This window comes from Dendrobates tinctorius, unplaced genomic scaffold, assembly GCF_039654945.1.
Source record: "Dendrobates tinctorius isolate UK_male_01 unplaced genomic scaffold, ASM3965494v1 ptg000070l, whole genome shotgun sequence".
NCBI lineage: Eukaryota > Metazoa > Chordata > Amphibia > Anura > Dendrobatidae > Dendrobates > Dendrobates tinctorius.
The window spans coordinates 25458445-25485159 of NW_027361738.1; the positions used below are offsets into that span (position 1 = coordinate 25458445).

General features: G+C 42.4%; 1 protein-coding gene across 3 annotated transcripts in view; it reads right to left on the reverse strand.

Annotated features, from left to right (window-relative positions):
• The window catches only part of RAPGEF5 (Rap guanine nucleotide exchange factor 5), a 384903-nt gene that overhangs the window by 159799 nt on the left and 198389 nt on the right, over nt 1-26715 (reverse strand). For all 3 annotated transcript variants that reach the window (XM_073581473.1, XM_073581472.1, XM_073581474.1), the window contains exon 7: nt 24363-24411. In XM_073581473.1, coding sequence (XP_073437574.1) covers nt 24363-24411 — 49 coding nt within the window. The remainder of the gene's footprint in view (nt 1-24362; nt 24412-26715) is intronic.

Below are 26715 nucleotides of genomic sequence, written 5' to 3' on the forward strand. Positions count from 1 at the left end.
CTGCTGTGGTGTCCACAATCCTCTTGCAATAGGACACGCTGGATGGCAAAACAAGTGCTAGTAATATCCCAAAAGTAATAGGAATGAAATAACTTTTACCAATGCCAAAGGAGTTGAAAAGAAAAGTCTTGAGTGAGGAAAAGAAGTGCTCAATTCTGGCTTTACTAGCACAAGGAAACAGTGAGTGTCATGCTGCCTCCATCCATAAATTTCTAATACGGCAGTCCATTATAACGAGGTCAAGCAGCAGACATTGGGAACAACAAAGCTACAGACTGGCAGAGGGCTAAAACGACTCTCCACTGACTGGGATGACCGTCATCTTATTCGAATATCACTCAGCAACCATAGGATGACATCAAATCACCTACAAAAGGAATGGCAAATGGCAGCTGGGGTGAAGTGCGCGGCAAGAACAGTTCGTAACAGGCTCCTAGAGGCAGGGCTCAAGTCATATAAATGTAGAAAGAAGCCTTTCATCAATGAGAAGCAAAGGAGAGCCAGGCTGAAGTTTGCAAAAGACCACAAGGATTGGACCATAGTGGACTGGAGTAAGGTAATCTTCTCTGATGAGTAATTTTCAGCTTTGCTCAACACCTTGTCGTCTAATAGTTAGACGGAGACCTGGAGAGGCGTTCATGCCACAGTGTCTTGCACCAACTGTGAAATTTGTTGGAGGATCGGTGATGAAATCTGGGGATGCTTCAGCAAGGCTGGAATTTGGCAGGTTAATCTTTTCAAAGGACGTATGAATCAAACCGCATACAAGGTTATCCTGGAAAAACAGTTGATTCCTTCTGCTCAGGCAATGTTCCCCAACTCTGAGGACTGGTTTTACGAGCAGGACAATGCGCCATGCCACACAGCTAGGTCAATCAATGTGTGGATGAAGGACCACCACATCAAATCCTTATCATGGGCAGCCCAATCTCCAGACCTGAACCCCATTGAAAACCTCTGGAACGCAATCAAGAGGAAAATGGATAGTCACAAGCCATCAAACAAAGAAGAACTGCTTACATTTTTGTACCAGGAGTGGCATAAGGTCACCCTGTGAAAGACTGGTGGAAAGCATGCCAAGACGCATGAAAGCTGTGATTAAAAATCATAGATATTCCACAAAATATTGATTTCTGAACTCTTCCCGAGTTAAAACATTAGTATTGCTGTTTCTAAATGATTATGAACTTGTTTTCTTAGCATTATTTGAGGTCTGAAGAAGTCCGAAACATAATAGTGACAGGATTTCATTCAAATTTGAAAACTGTTCATTCAAAACATAAACAAACACGGTTATTTTATTCATAGCATAATGTTAGACGAAATTAATATTTTAAGCCAATGTTAAGTAAAATTTGATCTAAAGAACAGAGTTTACTTCGCGTGTGGTCCACAGAGACATTTCAGTCATGTTTACTTCACTGCACCTAACTATAATTAGTCTGTTAGATCATGTTTTCCTTTAATGCACGTCAGGTTCCTTTATTGTGGGATAACTTGGTAGCCAGATGTCTGAAGACAGATATGACTTAGTCTCAAGAAACTAAAATCTCTGTTGTAATTTTTACATAGAAAAACAGCGATTGTCTGATGGTCTCACAGGTAGGGATGCCAATTACAGCAGTGTGCGTATTAAATGAAAGACAGCTGATTAGCACAGCAGCTTGGGCAAAGATGAAAACATCCAATTACTGTTCTCAATTTTACCTGAAGTTTGTCACTCACTGTTCGAAATCATTATTGCTGAAAGCTGCATTGTGTAAACATTAAAAGGGTGTTCTCATGATTGAAAGTTATCTCCTATTCGTGGGATAATTCCCTGATCGCTGGTGGTCTGACCGCTGGCAATCCCCCACCCTGATGTTTAAATCAGGACCTCTGGAGACTCTGGCTGATTGGAGCGGTAGTGAATCATGCGCACTGATGCTTCATTCTTAATGAGAGTGTCAGATTGCTGAGCGCTATGCTTGGCTCATATTTGGCACTCTAATAAGAATGAATGGAGAGAGTGCAAGTGATCGACCACTGCTTCACTCAAGGTCGCTGAGGGCCACAGAGTAGGACCCCCAGTTGTCCCGAATTCCACTGATAGGAGACAACTTTCAAACTTAAGAATACCTCTTTAAGGATAGTAAATAAGATTGAAGAGAACCTCTCAGTCCATTTACTGTGCGTTCCTACAGACATTTCACAGCAGGACATACATCATTAGCCTGGTAGAGTGCGGAGAACAAGGAGTGTGCTTAAACAGGCAGCTTCACCAGCGATCAGCACCAGTGACGAGTGGGCGCGTCGCTGTGTACCTTTAGTTACCAGCATGCTGATGCAGGGAGCTGGTAACCAAGGTAAACAGCGGGTTTTAAGCACCGCGCAGCACTTAGAAATCTGCTGTTTACCTTGGTTACCAGCTCCCTGCACCAGCGCGCTGGTAACTATGGTACTCAGAGGGTTTCTATGCGCTGCGCGGCGCTTAGAAACCCGCTGTTTACCTTAGTTACCAGCTCCTGCTCGCTGGTCATTGCTCTCCCGCCTGCCACACGCAGCGATGCGTGCTGGCCAGCGGGAGACCAATGACCCAAATAAAGTCCAGAGCTTTCAAGAACGATCAGCGATAGCCGGCAGGGTGGCCGGTCGCTGATACCTGTCACACACAGCGATCTCGCTGGTGAGATCGCTGTTGCGTCACAAAACTTGCGAGATCGCTGTGTGTGACGGGGGCTTAAGAGTCTGATTTGTTCATAATCTGCAGGTTGCACCCGTCTCTTAACCAATGTTTTTTCAGTTTTCTCTTATTTGCTGTGAAAGAAAAGATAGCTTCGCTATTGAAATGATCACACAGTCAGCCTCCTTCACATGCAGAACTGTTCAGGTGCTGACACAGGAAATCCCATCCTGTGCTTTACACAAGTCAGTACAGAACCTGTCAAGATGCAGGACAAGAGATTGTAACTGAACATCCGAACCATATTAGAAACGTCTATAGTTTATTAACCCCTGTAAGGATTCTACTCGCTTAGGTAACATAGTAACATAGTTTTGAAGGCTGAAGGAAGACCTTATGTCCATCTAGTTCAGCCTATTTTTAGTGCAGCTGTTCTGCATTGTTGATCCTGGGGAAGGCAAAAAACCCACAGAGTAGAAGCCAATTTTCTCCATAGGGAAAAAAATTCCTTCCCCTAAGCTGGGTCAACCATCTACCTATAATATTCTGTTATTCGTAACCTTCTATACTGTTACTCACAAGAAAAGCATCCATTGCTTTCTTAAATTCATTCAGTGAGTTGGCCATCACCACTTCCTCAGGAAGAGAATTCCAGAGCCTCACTGCTCTTACCGTGAAGAACCCTCTTCTATGCTGGTGCAGAAATTGTCTTCCCTCCAAACGTAGAGAATTCCCCCTTGTTCTTGTCACACTCCTTGGTACAAACAGTTCATTGGAGAGATCTCTGTATTGTCCTCTGATATACTTGTACATATATATTAAGTCTCCCCTAAGTCTTCTCTTTTCTAGAGTAAATAGACCTAATTTTGATAACCTTTCTGGGTATTGTAGTGAACCAACTCAATTTATCATTTTAGTAGCCCGACTTTGAACCCTTTCAAGTTCAGTAATGTCTTTCTTGAGCACCGGCGTCCAAAATTGCACACAATACTCCAAGTGTGGTCTGACGAGTGATTTGCACAGAGGGAGAAATATGTTTTCATCTCATGTCCCCAGACCTCTTCTAATGCATCCCATTACCCCATTTGCTTTGGTGGCAGCTGCCTGACACTGGACACTCCAATTTAGCTTCTTATTGATTAAGATGCCTAAGTCTTTTTCCATGTCTGATTTCCCCAGCAGTTTCCCACTTAGTAAATAATTATAGCATCTGTTTCTCCTTCCCATGTGCATAACCTTACACTTATCTGTGTTAAACCTCATTTGCCATTTTTCAGCCCAATTCTCCAATTTACTCAAATCTGTCTGTAGTTGCCAACTGTCCTCCTTTGTGTTAACTACCTTACATAGTTTTGTATCATCTGCAAATACTGATATTTTACTGTGTAAGCCATCCACTAGATCATTAACAAAAATATATTAAATAGTAGGGGGCCCAATAAAGAATCCTGTGGTACCCCACTAGTAACCCTGGCCCAATCTGAGTATGCACCATAAATAACCACTCTTTGTTTTCTATCACTAAGCCAGCTACCTACCCATCTACACACATTTTCCCCTAGCCCAAGCTTTCTCATCTTACTTACCAATCTTTTATGTGGGACAGTGTAAAATGCTTTAGAGAAGTCGAGATAAATGACATCCAATGATTCTCCTTGGTCCATTTGAGAGCTTACATCCTCATAGAAGCTGATCAGGTTAGTTTGACAGGAGCGATCCTTCATAAATCCATGTTGATATGGAGTTAAACATTTATTAACATTGAGATATTCCATAATGGTATCCCTTAGAAACCCTTCAAAAATTTTACCCACAACAGATGTTAAGCTTACCGGCCTATAGTTTCCAGGTTCCCTTTTTTATATTGTGGTCACTGTTCCCTAGGTGCCCATCGACTCGAACTTCTGTTATTCTATCTGGCCTGTTGCTTAAAATTAAGTCCAGAAGGGCTGTCCCTCTAGTTGGGCCCTGCACAAGTTGTGACAGATAATTATCCTTGGTTACTGACAGAAATTGGTTTCCTTTCTGAGATACGCAGGTTTCAGTTTCCCAGTCTATGTCGGGGTAGTTGAAGTCCCCCATAATAATCACCTCATTGTGATTTGCTGCTTTGTCTATTTGTTTCAATAATACATTTTCAGTGGTTTCTGTTATATTTGGTGTCTTATAACAAACCCCTATGAGGATTTTATTACTTTTCTCTCCTTGTATCTCCACCCATAGAGACTCCACCTCTTCATTTCCCTCTTGTATATCTTCTCTTAGTGTGGGCTTTAAAGTGGACTTTATATATAGACAGACTCCACCCTCTTTCCTTTTTTTTTTACGATCCCTCCTAAACAAATCATATCCTTGCAAGTTAGCCGCCCAGTCATAGCTGTCGTCTAACCATGTCTCAGTTATTCTTACTATGTCGTATTTTTCCTCATACATTACCAACTCCAGATCTTCAATCTTATTGGTCAGGCTTCTTGTGTTGGTCAGCATGCAGGAAAGAAGTTTTGCTTCATTTTTCTTAGCTTCCTTCTGAGTACCCTGTCTTGGGTCCTCTTTACCACATCTAGTATCCTTGATTAGTTTGTCCTTCTGCTGCATGTTCTTGTCTGCTGTTTTTCCTCCCATCCCCTCTTCTTCTAGTTTAAAGTCCTCCTGATGAGTGTGGCAAGTCTTCTGGCGAATGTGTGCTTCCCAGGTTTTGTGAGGTGTATCCCATCTCTTGCGAGAAGTCCATCGTAGAGGTAATTCACGCCATGGTCCAAGAATCCAAATCCTTGCTGCCTGCACCACCGTCGTAGCCAGTTGTTCACCTCTAGTATCCTATTCCATCTTCTGATGCCATGGCCATCGACTGGGAGGATTGATGAGAAAACAACCTATACGTTCCGTTCCTTTATTATCTTCCCCAGAATTTTAAAGTCTTTGCAGATAGTTGTTAGGTCATTTCTTGCCGTGTCGTTTGTGCCTACATGTATCAGTAGGAAAGGGTAGTCGTCCTTGGATTTGAGGATAGTTGGTATCCTGTTGGCCACATCCTTGATTTTTGCTCCTGGGAGGCAGCATACTTCTCGTGCGGTTATGTCCGGCCTGCAGATAGTTGCCTCCGTGCCTCTTAGTAGTGAGTCGCCCACAACTACCACTCTTCTTTTCTTTCCGGACGCACTGCTTGTTGCTCGTGAGTGTTTTTGAGTGTCATTTGTTTCCGCTTTTGTTGACAGAGTAACTTTTGTTGATAGTGTGTTTTCTCTTGTAGATACGGTATCATCCTGAGCTGTGCCATTTTCGTTCTCTAGCATGAGGGCTTCATATTGGTTGCTAAGCTGTGAGGGTGGTGATGACCACTTGATCCGTTTGCTTCTTTTTGTCACATGGCTCCACTTTTCAGCCTCTGTATGTGCGCTGAAGCTTTTCTCACTTTCCAAATCCTGAATGGTTGCTTCTGCTTAATCCAAGAAGTCCTCATGTTCTTTAATTACCTTCAATGTTGCTATTCTTTCTTCCAGTCCCTGCACCTTTTCCTCTAAGAGGGCAACAAGTTTGCACTTCTGACAGGTAAAGTTGAGTTTTTGGGCCGGAAGATCTGTTAACATGTAGCATGTGTTGCAGGTGACCATGTGGATTTTCTTCTCTTCCATATTGCTGATGCAGGCTATGATGGGTGGAAACTCGCGCGCCGTTAGGCAGGCGGTTTTGCGATGTCCTTAAACAGCGAGACCAGGCAAGTCCCAGCGATCGATCAACTTAAGGTGACTCTTCTCCTCTTCCCAGAATGCACCTGAAATATGCAGATGAGCTTCCTGCTCCTCCAATCCCTGGTTTTGCGATGTCCACAAACAGCGAGACCCGGCAAGTCCCAGCCTTCAGTTCAGGAGACAAAGTAACATCAAATGTCCTTTCCTTCAGGCTCAGTCCGCGAGCCTCAGCGCACAAAGGAGGTGTATACCCCCCTCACACACAGCTGCCTGGTTCAAGAGCAGGCCACCTTATAAGAGTGTAGCCACACCCACGAACCCAGCAGCTGACTGGTCACATGACTGTGACCTCACCACAGGTCCTTCAAAACAATAATAATACAGCAATATTTGTTATGCCTTACATTATGGAGACAAGCCATTCATGAGACACATATCTCCCATCGATTACACGACCCTTAGCCCTGCCACACCCCCTTAAAGGCCACGCCTTCTTCTTGCAGCCATAACTTTATTTTTCAGGCAAAATAGCCACATTACTACTAAAAGTGTAGTAGTTTTCAAAGCCACCATTCACATTACCATATAATGTACTATATCAACAACAAATAAAATATAAGTGTGATAAAATTGTTAAAAGAGAGAAAAACTATTATGCAATAGGTTTTTTAAAGGGGGGGTTCAATTTTTTGCATGGATCAACCACTGTAAGGGCTTGCTGTTGTGTGTCAAGATGACATTTTTATCTGTACCTTTTTAGTCAATTTTTTTAAAAATTTATGTTTGTGCAAATATGATCAATTTCTACATTTGGGGAAAAACTAGTACATATAAACTTTTATATTTCAGTATACTTTTTTAATATATATATATATATATATATACACACAGTATATATATATATATATATACACAGTATATATATATATATATATATATATATATATATATATATATATATATATATATATATATATATATATATATATATACACACACACACACATATATACATATATACACACACACACTCACACACACACAACTGTGCTCAAAAGTTTACATACCCCGGCAGAATTTTTGCTTTCTTGGCCTTTTTTCAGAGAAAATGAATGATAACACCAAAACTTTTTTTTTTAGTGGTTGGGTGAAGCAGTTTATTGTCAAACTATTGTGTTTTCACTTTTTAAATAATAATGACAACCCAAAACATCCAAATGACCCTGATCAAAAGTTCACATACCCTGGTGATTTTGGCCTGATACCATGCACAAAAATTGATACAAATGGGTGTGAATGGCTACTAAAGGTAACATCCTCACCTGCGACCTGTTTGCTTGAAATCAGAGTGTGTGCATAAAAGCTAAGTGAGTTTCTGGAATCCAAACAGACTCTTGCATCTTTCATACAGACACTGATGTTTCTGGATTGTGAGTCATGGGGAAAGCAAAAGAATTGTCAATGGATCCATGGGAAAAGGTAGTTGAACTGTATAAAACAGGAAAGGGATACAAAAAGATATCCAAGGAATTGATAATGCACCGTTGAAACTGTGATTAACAAATGGAAAATCAGGGGCTCTATAAAAACAAAACCACAGTCAGGTAGACCAATAAAAACCACAACTGCCAGGGAAATTGTTCGGGATGCAAAGAAAAACCCACAAATAACATCAGCTGAAATACTGTACTCCCTGAAAACTAACAGTGTGGCTGTTTCAAGATGCACAATAATGAGGCACTTGAAGAAAAAAGGGCTGCATGGTCGAGTCTTCAGAAGAAAGCCATTACTGCGCAAATGTCACAAATTATCCCACCTACAATACGCAAAACAGCACAGAGACAAGGCTCAAAAGTTCTGGAACAAGGTAATTTGGAGTGATGAAACCAAAATTGAACTTTTTGGCCACAACCATAAATGTTACATTTGGAGAGAGGTCAACAAGGCCTATGATGTAAGGAACACCATTCCTACTGTAAGGCACAGAGGTAGATTGCTAATGTTTTGTGGATGTGTTAGCTACACAGGAAAATTCATTAAAGTTGATGGAAATATTAATGCAGCACATTTTCAGCAAATACTGGAGGCAAATTTGCAATCATCAGCCCGGAATCTGCACATGGGACATACTTTGACGTTCCAACTTGACTACGATCCAATATACAAGGTCAAGTCGACCTTTCATTGGCTACAGCAGAACAAAGTGAAGGTTCTGGAGTGGCCCTCTCAGTCTCCTGACCTCAATATCATTAAGCCCCTTTGGGGAGATCTCAACCGCACAGTTCATGCTAGACAGCACAGGAATTTACAGGAACTGAAGGCTTTTTGCCAAGAAGAGTGGGCAGCTTTAGCATATGAGAAAATAAAGAACTTCATCCTCAACTACCACAAAAGACTTCAAGCTGTCATTAAGGATAGAGGGGGCAATACAAGGTATTAAGAAATGGGGTATGTGAACTTTTCATCAGGGTCATTTGGATGTTTTGGGGTTGTCATTATGATTAAAACACAGTAGTGTGACAATAAATGGCTTCACCCAACCACTAACCATGAGTGGAGAAAACGTTTTGGTGTTATCATTCATATTCTCAGAAAAAAAGGCCAAGAAAGCAAAAATTCTGCTGCGGTATGTAAATTTTTGAGCACAACTGTATATTTTTTTTAACTTTTGATTAGTCTGCTCCTGGACTTAAATGTGCTTGATCTCTTATATAATATTCTGCAATACCATAGTATTGTAGATTATTCAATTATTATAAAACTACTGGTCTCCTATGAAAACTAGCCGTAAGAATAAAAGGAATAGTACAATGGCATTGTCACAAGTTTACCGCGAAAGAGAGGAGAATACCGCAGCGTCTGATTTCTCCTACTTCTGCACTGATTAGAAGCATTTCACCTTCATATTAAATTGTGCAAGCTTATTTTAGCAGTGCAGGGGTTAATCTGTTAAGCTGAGAGCTTCTGGAGCATTTAGGCTCTCAGCTGTGCTTTGTTAGCCATTTTCATCTCCTATATAATCTGTGCCCTGACTAGCACTCATTGTCAGAGGTAGCTTATGCTGCATGGCTGGAGGTTGTTAGTGGTTATTATTGGAGAAGGCGTTTGGTGGATTTATCGGAGACTGTTGCTAGGCTTTGGTGTGTGATAATTCCCATTTTACTATTTTGGTTTAACTCCATCCTCCATTCCCCGATGCATTTCCCTGTTGCCTGTGTGTGTATATTTGAATGCTTGGTATTTTTCGCTATCCTTGCTTTTATTACCTTGTTAGTCTGGTTGCTGTATTAGGGTACACTACTACTCCCCTCTTCCGTGGGTGGTGGAAGGTTACAGACTGAGGGCATATTCAGGAGCTAAGGTAAGGTATGTGTGGCCCCGGCGTCTTCACCATCAGAAGTAATCCGTGGAACAGGCCGAACTATTGGTGCCCCTGATACTGGGACACCTGATAACAGAGTCGTGACAGGCAGAAACAGGAGGTCTTCAAAAGGCCCCGAATACAATGTACATCAACTGACAATCTGCAGGGAGAATGGGCAATGGACTCTAAATAGAGAGCAGCCATCATGGATAACTTTCAAATGCTGTCCTCACACTTGACAGCGACATTTAAGAGGTTAAATTAATGAACTAGCTTCAATCGTATTAGTTACACTTGGGTGCTAACTGTGTAAGCTGGCACCTCCACTTTATGGATTGGGCTGTGTACAGTACACAGCTATATACGTGTGGTGGCTATTGTACAGTACACAGCTATACATGTGTGGAGGCTATCGCTCAGGGGTGAAGCTACGCACCTCTCACTTTTTTCTTAATCTGGATAACCTATCAAGTGCTTATAGTCTAAACCACTAAAGAACATAAGTGAAGGAAAACAGTGAAAGCCATGGATGTGGCATAAAAAAAATAAAAGGTGACACTTTGCCTGGGGGAAAGAAAAAAAACAAAACATTGGATAGGATCTTGTGTCACAATAAAAATTTGATCTGAGGAATCTAGGGCAGAAGTTGTAGGCAAATCAGGCTAGAAATATATTTGGGGTGTGTCAATGCACTTGAAAGGAACCGTCTGTGTGCATTGACACGCCCCCAAGGGACTTCTGGGCTGATTTGAATATGGCATCTAAGCAGAATTTATCATACCAGGCATACCGAACATTTAAAATATTATATATATATATACATATACATACACACACACACACACACACACACAATATATATATATTCTTGTTTTTGCTTACCATAAAATCTCTTTCCCGTAGTCTACAGTGGGTGGGAGATGTGTCCCCCAATGAAGACTACAAGAAAGAGATTTTACGGTGAGTAAAAAATCCTCATTTATTGTTCATCTTATTGGGGGAGAGAGTAATGATGGGGCGTCCCAAAGCTGTTCAAGTAGTGTGAATAACTTAAACATTATACAGTTAGCAGACACGCTTTTCCACCATTGTTCAAGCAGCCGCTTGAGCAACTGCTGTATCTACCTCCCAAATTTGCAGCTGCCAAAGCAAATGTGTAGACCCTGAAAAATTTGGAAAAAGTTTGCATTGATAAGCGAATGGCCGCTTAACAGAGCTGCAAGATTGATATCTGGTGAAGAACTGCCCAGAAAGCTCTTACAGTCACCCTAACCCTGAATAGTAGAGTGCTGGCACCTGCTCCATAAGCCTCGCTAATGTCTGATCTAATCCAATGAGCAAAGATCACCTCAGAGGCGGTCGGATGTCTGCCAGAGCCTACCGTGATGACCCCAAGGCATCCAATCGGAGCTTTGAGGGACAGGCAGAATGGCACAGCTTATGGATACATCCACTTATATGAGAACATATCAGGGAAATGAAAGGCGACGTGCCTAAAGACGGGAGGCAATCTCTTCACTAAAGTGACAAGGCGGAGAGTTCCGCTACCGCGAAAGGAAAGAGATGAACACTCAAACCCTCTGAGAAGAAAAGAGAAAAATCAGGGAGAAAAAGGTTAACACCTAACCTGGCCTCTACAAGCCTAACAGACCTGGTGCTAGCAGGTAAGGCTTAGTCTGCAGGGGAGGAACAAATTATAAAATTACTTGCATTAATAGTGTAAGCTTCTTGGTGGCGGCACACTATCCCACGGTTACGGTGGTCCCCAATGAGAAGAACGAGAAATATAATTTTTATGGTGGGACAACTGACTTCCAAGCCATAGCAATACTATCATATATACACAGTGAGGGCAGGTTCCTTTAAGAATTATGACTACCATCAGTAAGGCATACTGTAATTGTTTATGTATGTATGTATGTATACACACATTTTCTGCTTTTCTGCTCTGGATTTAGCCAAGAATGAATTATTAAAGCTGGAATAATTTAACCTTCTAGAGATACAGAATCTACCACTTTATCTCTGTTTTTTAAGGACTTGAAATAAAAATGTGCAATAAACTGTAGAGATTTGTCCGCCATAGTCTGCAGTATACATAATGTAAAGACAACAATTCTAAAGCATGAAGCATAAAAGAAAGTGGAGCTCACGTTGTACCGGGGAGTGGCAGCTCCACGGTTCCTCCACTTCCCCGCCTGCACAGTTTATGGTCCTGATGATGCCGGCCTGCACGTAGTCCGCTAGCTATTCTGTGTAGTGAGGAGTAACCATCCATCATTCTCTAGCATGGCCTCCACTTACTGTATATCTACAAATATGCTATAAAACTTCTCATTAATTCAGAAATACATTGGAAGCTCCTGGGAGTAGGCAGCCTAGATAACAAGTGCTAAGAGGCATATTTTACTAAGTAAATCAGTTAGATTACAAAAAGGAAACTAATTAGTGCTGTGAATATTCAGTGGCGCCATAGATAAAATGAGATTTCTTTCATTACAGCAACTCCGTGTAAATGCACCATGTCCCCCTGTTATACAAACACCTGAGTTTTCTCCCGGCAGAGCCCTGTTATCATCCTGACTTTTTAATTTTGGAAATGCTGCAGAGATTAAAAACCAATTAGCCCAGCTATGCTATAACCCCATATATAAAGAAGCACAATACATCACTAGCCCACTATGCAAATGTTATTACACTTGCCGTGGTCACAGACCTACATTACAGATTGATGTGCTGATTTTACACACGCAGCTTCATGTGCCAATGTCTGGGGGGGGATTTTCTGTAAACTGAGAAAAAAGGAAACTGGGTTGAAGAAAGATACACAGAAACACTTCCTTCCATTGACAAAAGAATCCCGCAGAACACGGAGATTAGCCGAGCAGACATCCAGAGTGGTCACATTGTAGGAACACAACAAAAGCCATTTTCCCATATTGACAATGTTATTACATGGCAGAACGATGCCGATACATCATGTCCCTGTGTGCCAGACATTTCAAAGGGAAATCATTTGTCAGGTAGTCATTTTGTTCCAGTGTTCCTGGTAAATCATTGCATCCAATGTAAGAGAAATAACTTCCCTTTTGTATAATATAAGTCAAAGACAGGTGCCAGCCATAACATGGCAGATAAACGGATGCTGGAAAGGGACATTGATTTTGTTGATCGGCCGCAGCACCATACCTGGCCAGACCTGCAGCGATGAACAATGCAAACTCCAACCTGGCTTTACATAAAAGTGTCTGCTCAACATATGAAAAACAATAAATGCGCAGCTTTATGATATACTAACTACAACATTGTCCTGAAGTTACGCTTCAAAATCAGAATGTAGTAACATATTCTGATTAAATGATTATTACTCACCTTTACCTTACATTATCATCACTAATTACAGTAACAATAATGTGACTAGACGACCCTATAAATTGTCACTGGGGCCTCCATGGACTGAACTGAAATCTAAGGAATTTTGAGATCAATACCCTGAACTCTGTAATGTTCCTCAAACTTATCCTAAACAGTTTTTGCAGGAGGCAGGGAACATTTTCTTGCTTACAAAGATCACGGCCATTATTGAATATTGTGTACATGCTCTGGGAAAATGTTTTTTGTAGGTGGCAAGTAACAGCCAAAAAATGGCAGAACATTGTCCACAGCACCACACTGCCTCTATCGGTTCCATCTCGTCCTCAAATAATTGACACAAATGCACCCTGCCATGTATATCATGTAGAAGAAAAAAAGATAAAGTCGATTCAACGTCAGTAAGCATGGGAATCCACCTGATGCTGGGGGAACACATGTGGCCTTGATAATAAGCATTGCTCTATTTATGCCCCAACTATTATTCTTTACCCCCTTAACGACCAGGGGTATTTTTGGTTATGCATTTTCTTTTTTTTGCTCCCCTTCTTCCCAGAGCCATAACTTTTTTCTTTTTTGGTTAAAATGGCAGTGTGAGGGCTTGCTTTTTGCAGGACGAGTTGTACTTTTGAACAACACCATTGGTTTTAGCATGTCGCGTAACAGAATATGGGAAAAAAATTCCAAGTGCAGTGAAATTGCAAACAAAAGTGCAATCCCACACTTATTTTTTTTGTTTGGCTTTTTTGCTAGGTTCACTAAATGCTAAAACTGACCTGCCATTATGATTCTCCAGGTCATTACGAGTTCATAGACATCAAACATGTCTAGGTTCTTTTTTATCTAAGTGGTGGAAAAAAAATCCAAATTTTATAAAAAATAAATAAAGTTGCCATTTTCCGAGACCCATAGCGTCTCCATTTTTCAGAATCTGGGGCTGGGTGAGGGCTTATTTTTTGTGTTCCGATCTGACGCTTTTATTGATACCATTTTGGTGCATATACCTTCTTTTGATCGCCGGTTATTGCATTTTATTGCATTGTTGCGGCGACCAAAAAAAGTAATCCAGCGATTTTGCAATGACAACCACAGGGGTCTTCTCCTGACCCCAGGTTGTCATGCCAAGCCATCGGTGACCCGTGGTCATGTGACACGGGTGCCGATGGGAGGAGGTAATGGTGTGCCTCCTGCACGTGCATGTTAAATGCCACTGTCAGAGTTTGACAAAGGCATGTAACCTGCTAACAGCCGTGGGTGAATCACAATTCCACCCGCGGCTGTTCCGGTCACATGTCAGTGGATCAGATGTCATGTCCCGGAAAAGGTGTGGGCTCATCAGTATGCTCCTGTTAGTCCTTGGTCTGTCCCCTCCCCAAACCCATGGAGCCTGGGACAGAAGTGTAATATGAACAAGCCACACAAAGTAAAACAGGGATAACAAAAACCTTCTATCATACAAAAGCACAAATCAACAATAGGGAGGAGGATAGGGACAGGGAGGAACAAACTAAACGGGAACAGAGATCAGGCGATAAACATACATACTATAGGACACCTCTAGCCACAATTAAAGATTTGATGTGGCTGGAAGCCAAGGCACACAAGTACCTTATGAAGAATAAAGGTACCGTTAGTAGAACAGTCAGGTGAAACTACATCCTCCTGCATACACAGTGAAATTGGGAGCTGTAGCAGCTGATACTTGCCAACTTTATACATAATTTTTTCACAATTTTACTTGCTATTTACATATCTCTGCACATTTCTTACCACCCTGATCTGTATCCCACTGATCGCTGCACTATAGTATAGCCTTGTGATCTCTGTGGGTGTAGGTTCCTGCCATTTATCAGTGCAATATCAATCTAAAAACAGTGGTATCACAAACACAAGCAACACATCTGGGGGAAAAAAGTTGTGGACCATTTATTAAAGGGGTTGTCCGGGCTTTTCGCATAATCTCAGTAGATATCTGGGTTGCAGAATTATGACAATAAGTAATTTACTTTCTGTCACTAGTTTGCATGGTTTTCTAGATATTCTGAACAGAACATCCAAGGGGGGGTGTTATGGCATTGAAATGAGAACTAGTCGTAACCTACTCTACTCCAAACATGCCCTCTATAGCAACAACCCCACCCTCCATAGCTACAGGCCCTCCCTGTCCACATGAAGCAGCCCTCATCACACAGTAACGAATTCTTCCCCTCCAGCAGCCTCAGTGCAGAGAGCTGCTCCTCCCCCAGACACACACTGAACAGTTATCTATATCTATGGAAAGTGAAACCAGTGAGGAGAAGGGAAAATCGTCCTGTATTCTAATCTGCACAGGGGATGGCAGTCACTGATGTAATCTGTTGTGTGACAAAGCCTCTGCTGTGTGAATGAGACAGCTCTGTGTCACTGATGTCTTCACACAGCAGCAGATTTGGTGCACTGTATGTGTGAGCACTGTGTCTCTAATGACACAAATACTGATGGGAGCAGCCTGTCCAATCAGCAGCTGTAACAGTGTGAAGTGTTGGGGGGTGTATGTATGTATTGTACTGCTTTCACAAATACGGGATCACTGCTGTGTTCTTTCCAATGCTGGAATGATGATAAAGATGAGTGCTGGTGCAGTTTACTGCCAGCCAATGAGTGGGCAGTGGGTGGTGCTGGTCACTGGAGCTTGCTGGGAGTTTGGTGGAGCTTCACACATACACTGCACCAAATCTGCTGCTGTGTGAAGACATCAGTGACACAGAGCTGTCTCATTCACACAGCAGAGGCTTTGTCACACAACAGATTACATCAGTGACTGCCATCCCCTGTGCAGATTAGAATATAGGACGATTTTCCCTCCTCCTCACTGGTTTCACTTTCCATAGATATAAATAACTGTTCAGTGTGTGTCTGGGGGAGGAGCAGGTGCTCTCTGCAGTGAGGCTGCTAGAGGGGGAGGATTTGTTACTGTGTGATGAGGCCTGCTTCATGTGGACGGGGAGGGCCTGTAGCTATGGAGGGTGGGGTTGTTGCTATAGAGGGCATGTTTGGAGTAGAGTAGGTTAGGACTAGTTCTCATTTCAATGCCATAACACCCCCCCCTTGGACGTTCTGTTCAGAATATCTAGAACACCGTGCAAACTAGTGACAGAAAGTAAATTACTTATTGTCATAATTCTGCAGCCCAGATATGTACTGAGATTATGTGAAAAGCCCGGACATAATGACTTCACGCAGTGCATGCTACCTTTGCCACAGCTGAAATATCATTTATCCTTCCTTATCAACGTATTGATAGGGTTTGTCACACCACATAACAATGGGCCACTATGTTATATCGTTGTTTTTCTGTTTGGTGCTGTGCGAAGATGATCCGCATATGGTGTCGCTAGGCTGAATATTAATGTGATCTAAGACAGACAGAGCACTCTTTCATTGTGGGGACGATTAACCAATAACAAATAAATAGAAGTAAACTAATTCATTGTACTCGGTATAACTCTTCTTTGTGACCTGGAAAACTGTACAAGTCTACTGCACATTTTAATTGATATTTGTGTAAAACTAGCATTTACATTTGTAATTAAATTACAATATTATAAGAGCAGGGTTTATATATACAGTACGGTATATATAGAAAAAATTGAATTGTAATAAAAAGTTTTGACTCTAGCTCTAGTTTTCCTATGTTTGATTGCATTATGTATAGCAATACTGGTTATATTCAGATCGCATTTGTGGTGTAATCATATTTATAAAAGGAATTTTGGAATCAGATTACAGTCATATGAATGAAAGAAAAAAAAATCCTTCAACATCAATTAAAACTACACTAATTAATTAAATGGTTGGTAACACGTAAGTAAGTTTTGGCTGACTCATAAGATAGAAAGTAACTGGCTGATCCTTTGAACGCCCATTACAACCAAGAACTGGGCTCTGCAATTCCCATCTGAACGGAGCGGAGGGTCAAGCATGCATACCATCCCTTTACTCAATACATATTATGGTCCAGTGTAACGCTAAGCTCTGGCAGTCCTATGTAAAATAAATAATGAAAGGAGAGGTGGTGCACAAGACTAGCCGCTGCTCTATTCAAATGGGGCATTATAGAACCCCGTCACCAGGGTTGGCAATCTCTGGCGCTCCACTTGTGAAACTGCAACTTCCCAAAAGGCCAGACAGAGGCCCGCACAGTTTATGGCTTTCAGGGCATGCGGAGACTTGTCATTACATAACCGCAGGAGAGCGAAGGCTGCTGACCCGTGACTTCTCCTATGAATAAGTGATATCTTTCTAACTTGGTACAAACCCCTTAGAGCTCAGTTCACTAATTATTTTGATGCGGCACTATTTTGTAAAGGAAAGATACCGTGATGGAATCCTAAGAAACCATAATATAGTTGGGTAGGACACTACCATCATTTTTATTGCTCTACTCCTGAGGCCTCACTCAGACGTTCATGTACGCGTTGTATCCGTTCTTTACATAAATACAACATGTACCCATTATAATCTGTAGTGCTGTTCACATGTCCGTATTTTTTCATGCACTGGATGAAAAATGCCGATACAAGTCTATGGCTCCTTGAAACACACGTACTGCACATGTATGGCATCATTCGTGTGCGGTCCTTATTTAACAATGAAAAGTATAGTATACCATAAAGGCACCGAGCTGATTCTATGCATTTGGCTTTAATCCTTAAAGGGTTTTGCCCATCTTCGTAGATGGGTATTGTTCGATAGTGCTTACAAAAACAAGAACTTTTTCATTGCTCCTGAGATATTAACACTTTTTGTTTGGAGCTCGTTGCCTAGGAGACCGACCGCCACTACTTGTCTAGCTTCTAATCACTGTGCTGCAGCTGGCTGGAAGTAAGAGACAACACTGCATTCAGATGATCTCATGGAGCTTCAGTGTAGAGCTTACAAGCTCAATGGAAAAGAGCTTGTAAGCATGGTGCATTTCAGTAGAGGTCGTCGGTCACCAAAGCAATGAGCTGTAAAGTAAAGTGTTACTATCTAAAAAAAAAAAAAAAAACAACTAAATTTTAATAAAACAATAAATTGAAAAAGAGCTTGTTTTTTTACAAGCACTATCTAATAATACTGATTTAATCCTTCAATTAAAAGGAAGTTGTGATACAATATTCACCCCAAGTGTAAGAAGTGACATAGCCGAGGTACAAGGCAAAAAATAACTCATACTTGTCAAGTACAAAAGGATAATAACTGGGGCGTGGTTATGTAGCTGAAGAGAGAGGACGCATGTTGGGAGAGCTCCCAAGAATCCTGCCCTTATCCTGCAACTAAGACCTTATTACTGCAATATACCTGGCGGTACTTGGACCCCTGGATATCGGGACCCCCCTGGACTCCCGTGAGAGGACGTGGGGCGGCTCTGGTGAGCTAACTGCTGGGGAGCCCGGGATGGACGGTGGGGCCAGCACAAGGCGGCGGCCATCTTAGACGCGCGCTCTGGCAGTGAGAGCTGCGGCGTCGGTCATCACAGCTGCAGTGCCACCCGGGCAGTGAATATCAATTCTGAGGACTAGAGGGGACGCGCGGTGAGTGCCCTGAAAGATTGGGCCCTGTGTTTTCTCCCCCCCTACTGTTATACTCGCTATACCCGTTGGCGCCATTACTGCGGGAGCTTGTGGACTCCCTTCACTTCCGCTGTCTCTGTGAGTGCTGCGGATCCCCCTCCCCGCCGCAAGAAATCATGTTGACTCGGCACCGGACGCTGTCCTCATAAGCTCACGTGGCTCTTCTGTGTGGGAATTATTCCTGGGCTGCAATCATTTAATAATAGCCCTGCTTATCATCTGACGTGGGAAACCACCGGAGCATATACCTCCAGTTATCTTGCTGTACCATACTGCCACTGATCATGAATCGATCTAAGGGGTCAGGAGCAGCAGAAAAGTTGAAAGAATATGCCAGACCCGATCCCTCTGAAAGTACACGATCTCTTAGAACCAATCCCTCTCAAGCTCAGCGTAAAAATCGTCCATCTGGGGGAGAAGAAGAATCTGACCAGGGAGAACTGACCCTCAAACAGGCGTCCAAACAGTTGATGCAGGCCATCTCATTGACTAGGACATCCCTGACTGAGAAAATAGAGGACGTATATACTGAAGTGGGACGACTTCGACAGGATATGCAAACCATGAGCGGACACATTACAGAAGTGGAGACAAGAGTGTCCCAAGTGGAGGACACCATCGCGCCTATGGAGGCCAAGTTAACAAAAGCGGCAGGTTCTGTGAACGCCTGGAGGCAGAAAGCGGACGACCTGGAGAATAGAATGCGTCGGAACAATATTCGTGTCATTGGTCTGCCGAAATGCTCAGAAGCTCAATATCCTGAGCAATTTCTGGAAGGTTGGCTTAAGGCTTCTTTGGGAGATGAATTCTCTCCAATGTTTGCCGTCGAAAGGGCTCAGAGGGTCCCTACAAAACCCTTTCCTCCGGAAGCCCCACCTAGACCTTTCCTGGCACGTCTCCTCAACTATAAAGACAGAGACATTATTCTGCGCCTTGCACGGCAAAAAGGCCCCATCAAGTTCAACAATGTCGTGATCTCGATTTTCTCGGACTTTTCCATGGAACTTCAGCAACAGAGGGCACAATTCATCGATGTAAAGAAGCGGTTCAAAGAGAGAAATGTTATATACTCAATGATCTATCCGTCCCGGCTCCGGGTCGTACATGGGGGCTCCTCTGTGTTTTTTACGGATCCAGCGGAGGCGACTGAATGGCTGCGGTCTCATATGGGATCCCCTGCAAAGGAAACCTAATATACTTACTACTAACCTAAATTCTTTTATTAATGGTCTAATGGGGGCTCTCCTTGCAGGTACCCAGTTTACCAACTATACCGGACACTGTGACCAGTGATGGCATCCCCCTGCTTGTGCTTTGCTAGAAGCGTGAGACTTTGCTCCACTAATGTTTGGTTCCTGTTTTGTTTTCTTTTTTACAATAGTTTTGATTGTTACTTAGGTAAAAGTCGCAGCCAATGGCAATCTCAATCTCTATGTGGTGCCTCTAAATTTAGCTCGGGTAGTACTGTATGCCATATTCAGCGGAGTGGGTATGGGGTCTGAGATGATATGTACGACATGGAACGTGAGAGGTATAAAGGCCCCCCCGGAAAAACATCAAGGTTTTCTCGCAGATCAGACATTATCATCTCGGTGCGTGCAGAAACCTTTGGTACAATGGTCTGTCCATGCATTTCACACTAGTTATTCGAGAGGGGTCTCATTGCTGGTACATAGAGACGTTAGATGGGAAGCCATGGAGACCCAGAGGGATCCTGAAGGTCGCTTTGTCTTTGTACATGCATTGATAAATACATGCATTGTAATCCTATGTGTTTATAACCCCCCACCGGCCAATACGTCCATTCTTCAAAAAGCAATGAGCTTTGCCTTAAATCATCCAGACGCGGATGTTATCTGCATGGGAGACTTCAACATGGTCATGAATACCCACCTTGACAAATTAAGATAAGAGGGAGGCACATCTGGGGGAGTCTCTTCGTTGAATGTGACCCAACTGTCATTATTTATGGAAGGTAGCGAGTGGCTAGATTTATGGAGGATGCGTCACCCTGAATCAAGGGAATATACCTGCCACTCATCCACTAAGCGATCTCTATCGCGCATAGATTATATGTTCGGATCCAGCGGTCAGGCGATGTGGGTATACAACATAGAACATGGCAGTAGGGGGATTTCAGACCATAGTCCGGTCATTCTTAAACTTAAATATGGGCAACCAAATAATAGGATGTTCTGGAAGCTGAATCCTTTTTGGTTAAAGTTAATGGCGACTCCAGATAGAACGATCGATCAGTTGCATTGCTTCATCTCGTCCCACCCAGAGCCTCAAGATATCAATTTATTTTGGGATGCCCTTAAGGCATATCTGAGGGGTTGCTTATCTTCCACGATTTCTTATATTAAAAGGGTAACCTCAAGGGAGGATGATGAGATGGAGCGGCGATTGAAAGATTCAGAGGCTACATATATATCTAACCAAACTAGCGGTAACAGGACTGAGTGGTTGGCTGCTCAGAGGTTTTATGCTCAGCATAAGGAATCTAAGTCCAAGCGTAAATTAGTCATTACTCGCCAGTCGTATTTTGAGCTGGGAAACCAGGCAAGCAAACTCTTAGCCTATTTGGTGCGCCAACATAACACCTCAAATACAATACTACAGATTCGTGAGCCGGATGATTCATTGGTATCTTCAACCCAAGAAATACTTGGCTGTTTCTATGATTATTACAGGTCATTATATGAATCTTAAAGTGACTGAGACAACTTGGGGTGTTTAGACTGTCAGATGTGACATTCCCTACATTAGATCCTGAACAACGGGCCCTTATGGATGCTGAATTTACTGCGGAGGAGATAGAAAATGCCATAACAGACATGGCCTCTGGGAAGGCGCCAGGGCCAGATGGATTCCCTATTGAATTGTACAGGAAATATAGGGATATATTAACCCCACTTTTGGTTAAAGTATTTTGGGGAATTTGGGAAGGGAAATCTATACCTGAATCCTTTTACAAAGCTAATATCATAGTGCTTAAGAAGGAGGGGAAGGACCCTTTGAAATGTGGATCCTACCGCCCTATCTCGTTAGTAAATGTGGACTATAAAATTTTTACTAAGATTCTAGCTACTAGACTGAATTCGATTAAATTGAGCCTTATACATTCTGATCAAACAGGTTTTATGCCTGGTAAGAGCACTTCCATTAACATCAGAAGGGTCCAGTCAATAGCCCAATATAGCTCTCTAATGCCAGACAACAAGTGGGCACTGGCATCGCTAGATGCTGCCAAAGCTTTTGACTCTCTTGAGTGGCCTTTCCTCTCCGCGTGCTTACAAAGATATGGCTTTGGGGATAAATTTATAAAATGGATCAAGATACTATATATGAAGCTCAAAGCCCGTATTATAGTGAACAACTCCGTGTCTGAGTCTTTTCCATTGCATAGGGGGACTCGTCAAGGGTGCCCCCTCTCCCCAGCCCTATTTGCCCTTGCGATTGAGGCATTGGCAATACTTATTAGATCTTCCCCTGGTATTAAAGGTATAAATATAGCGGGTCGGGTAGATACCATTGGTCTATATGCTGACGATATGGTGATATTCATGGATGAAGAGGAGGAGACTCTACCACAAGTAATTGCCATTATAGATAGATTCAGTAAATACTCAGGTCTATATATAAATTGGGAGAAGTCCACTCTGCTACCCCTTTCTCACGCCCCAATGCCCCAGTTAGAAGCTCTCTCCTCGCTGCCTTTTGTATCTAGTTTTAAATATTTGGGAATATATATATCTCAAAATAGTACGCTTGACTCACAACTCAATATTCACCCATTGCTGGAACAAGTTAAAATGAAATTCACAACTTGGAGCAAACTCCCGCTGTCTGTGGCTGGACGTATAAACCTAATTAAAATGATATTACTCCCCAAGCTTAGCTACTCCCTTCAGCATAGTGCTGTAATAGTACCCAAATCCTTCTTTGTAAATCTCAATTCCCAGATCATATCTTTCATCTAGGGGAAAACTAGGCCCAAACTTAAATTGACCACCCTGCAGAGACCAAAAAAGGGAGGTTGGGCGGCGTTACCAGATTTTTTTTTATACTATTTGGCTGGGCAAGCTAAAGCTTTAAATAAATGGATGCCGGGTGGTTGCCTCCCCAATTCGGAAATCCACCTACTCCATGCTGCACGAACTGACTGCCCACTAGATTTCCTTGAGTTGGAAAGGACTAATGTCCCTCGTCTACTACCCTTGCTCCGACTGGCGCAATTAGTATGGAGACAGATTAAGAAAGCGATTGGGTTTAAAGATTTTATAGCTGAAATGCCCCTATGGAATAATGACTATTTCCCAGAACTACTGAACCACCCATCCACTGTTTTTTGGATGCAACAATGTTTCCTCGATGGGAGACTTGTATAACCAGGGAACCTTGGTGTCTTTTGAGCAATTACAGGTTGCACATGATATTCCGTGATCCCAGTTTTTCCGTTATTTACAGCTAAGGTCGGCTCTTCAATCACACATGAGATGTGGGGGTGTGGACCGTACTATTTCATCTCTGCCTCTGATAGGAATCCTTAATTCGCAGGGACCCCAGGGTCTCATCTCCTCTTAATACACGTACATGCTGTCGGTGGGAACGGAATCTGCTATAAGCTCTATTAAAAGGAAATGGGACAGACTCATCCCTGATGCTCAGGGAGAGGAGTGGGAGGAGATCCTTGAATCTCCGATCGGAGTATCACCATCTATTAATAATAGAATGATACAGCTGTATATAATTAATCAATCATACTTAACTCCGACACGACTTTTCAGGATGGATCGACTTCAATCATCAGAATGTCTGTGATGTCATTCACCAGATGCGGATTTTGTTCATATGATCTGGCAATGTCCCATTATTTTACAGTACTGGAAAGAGGTGACCCTGCTTTTGTCATCCTTGATGCAGGCCCCCATTCCTCTTGTACCACTGGTCTCCTTGTTTGGGGTATGGGATGAGGAGAATTGGGGTCATTATGACGGGATTTTTCTGCGTGAAACACTACTTATGGCACGGAAGGTGTTGGCACTACGGTGGTTCATGTCCCTCCCTTAGAATGTGGATTGACCTGGTGAACTCGATTGTTCCATACGAACGTACGCTTTATCAAAATAGGGGATACCCGGGCAAATTTGAGAAGATCTGGGAGAGGTGGAATTCCTCTCACCTTACTTTGCAAAATTGAGACATCATATGTGAGATAACATGATATAAGATATTAGGCTGCGCAGTAGAACGCACCAGTTGATGTAGTTGTAGTTTAGGAATGTTCTTTATTATCTGATTGAATAATATGATAGCAGCTGGTGAAAGTCAACTAATATACATGCTTCACAATGTATAACCGGCTGTTTTCTGTATATTTGTAAGGGCTATGCGTGTATTTTCTTATCATAAGCCAATATGTATGTTATTCTCCTTTTTGTTCAATAAATGAATTTAAAAAAAAAAAGGATAACTAAAGTACGGTAAAACATTCTAAATATTTGTTTTCTTCTTCCTCTTCACCACCAGCAAAGAAAAAAAAAAACATTATTAAATAGATCTATGATGAAACCAAACAGAACATCTGTCCTGAAAAAAAAAAATCAAGTGATAAAATAAAAACCCTTTCAGACCATCAGATTTTGAAGGTGAAATATGGCTGGTTAACTATTACTCACCAGATTTTCGGGCTTTCAGGGCAATGACAGCGGCCAGCTCCCTCTGAACCTATGGGACCAGACAGAAAAAAACAACAACAAATTTTAGATTAATTTCTATACCCCAGCTGAATTTACCATTTGTCAGGTTTTCTGAAATATTCATCCTTTTTTTCCAATTTATTTCCATCCAAATATTCAGACTGCATGTAGATATAACTAGGTTGCACTCCCTACTCATGACCTGTAGGCAGCGCTATTCTCCACAATCGCAGTGGGTTGTATTACTAATAGGTCCGGGGGACCTTATGGAGGAAGCCGAACCGACAGTTCTTTCCTGTGAAAACTTTTTACAATATTGAGAGACACAGCAAAGTGACAGCAAAGGAAGCGTTTAATTATCTCCGCTGCAGAACAGAATGACATATTGAAATGCACATTTTTCTCAGGGATGTGAAGATCACAACAAATCCCCCAATGTTTTGGCTTTATAGACTGTGCACCTGGACCGACTTTCATAAAGTCTAAAAACAATAAGAAACTTCCTATAGTTACTATACATGGCCTAACACACTATGCCATTAGATCAGAATATGGGGTACCACTTTTGGTAAAGAATAACATTCTATATAATGCATGTATATGAAAATGCGGACAGTGGACTAGTCTTAGTGAATATCAATTTGTATGTGTCAAGTTTGCATTGTCTTTTAATATCCTAGTTTAATCCATCGTTTGCGACATATCTGAAAAATAGGTAATTATATCAATCAGGTATCCAGGGATTTTGTAAGCAGGCATGTGTGCCCGAAAGTAAGGCTATGTGCACACGCTGCGGATTCCGCTGCGTTTTTTTCCGCGCGGAAACGCAGGTAAAACCGCAGGTAAAGTGACCTGCGGTTTTGCTGCGTTTTGGCCTGCGGTTTTGCCCTGCAGTTTCACACCTCTACTATGTTAAAGGTGTGAAACCGCAGCAGAATCCGCAGAAATAATTGACATGCTGCGGAAAAAAAACCGCAGCAAAACCGCGCGGAAAAAACCGCAGCGTGAGCACTGCGGTTTTGAAAACCCATAGGCTAACATGGTAAAGTACCATGTCTGCGGAACTGCTGCGGTTCCGCAGGGCCAAAACCGCAGCGGAACCGCAGCAAAAACCGCAGCGTGTGCACATAGCCTAATAAGCGTGTCTGAGTAGTGGGGCACAGGACGGTGTGCAGCACCTGCATTTACAATACGGTACATTGTAGGAAGACTGTGCTGGACTGATGAATATTAGATTTGAGTGTTCTTACGGCTTGTTTTCTACCTTTCTGAACGGAAACTATACAAGTTATGTATTAGATTTGCATAGACGAACTCCACGTGGTACATGGCACATTGTACTGTAGGTTTTTTTTATTTGCCCATTTTCTGAAAGCTGCACATATGGATTAAATAAAGTATTGCAATGTGGGATTAAACAGTTCCTATTGTTTTTTTGCTGGTTATTAATGTCAGCATTTCTAGGTTAATCATGATTGTATTTATACATACATGCATATTAGTAGTAGTATGAAGAGCTGCATACATGTGTACGGTTATGTACTGCGCGCCTGAATACATATGTAGCGAGCATTAACAGGACAAATAACAAGTTAACTTAAAATGTTTGATGCATCATTATACAATGGAGGGAAACCTACTAAGCCCTTCATGCTGGCTTTCACATGAGAATCGTCATGAGAAGCACAGAGGATTTCAGCAGACCCCCGGCTGTCATGGAAACTCACCGGCACCCCGCGATCACAACATGAGCTCGTGGAATGACTTGCCTCCTTGACAGCATGTGTTAAATGCTGCTGTCAATTTTTGGCAGCGGCATTAAACAGGTTAATAGCTGCAGGAAGAGCTTGGCTCCACCCGGAGCGACAGATGATGGGTGAATAATTAATTCATCATCAGTCAGGAAAGATGCGGGCTACATTTGCAAGCTCGAATTATAGTCAGGGACCCGAGATATGATGTAACTGTAATCTTGTGTTAGGAAGGGGTTAAAGTGTAACCGTCATTTCATAAAACTCAGCAGGGTCTGGGTGGGGTCTGTTTCTGATCAGCAGGGTCTGGGTGGGGTCTGTTTCTGATCAGTGGGATCTGAGTGGGGTCTGTTTCTGATCAGCGGGGTCTGAGAGAGGAGTCTGTTTATGATCAGCGAGGTCTGTTTCTGATCAGCGGGGTCCGAGAGAGGTCTGTTTCTGATCAGCGGGGCCAGGGTGGGGTCTGTTTCTGATCAGCGGGGTCTGAGAGAGGTCTGTTTCTGATCAGCGGGGTCTGGTTGGGGTTTGGGGGGGGGCCTGTTTCTGTTCAGCGGGGACTGAGAAGGGTCTGTTTCTGATCA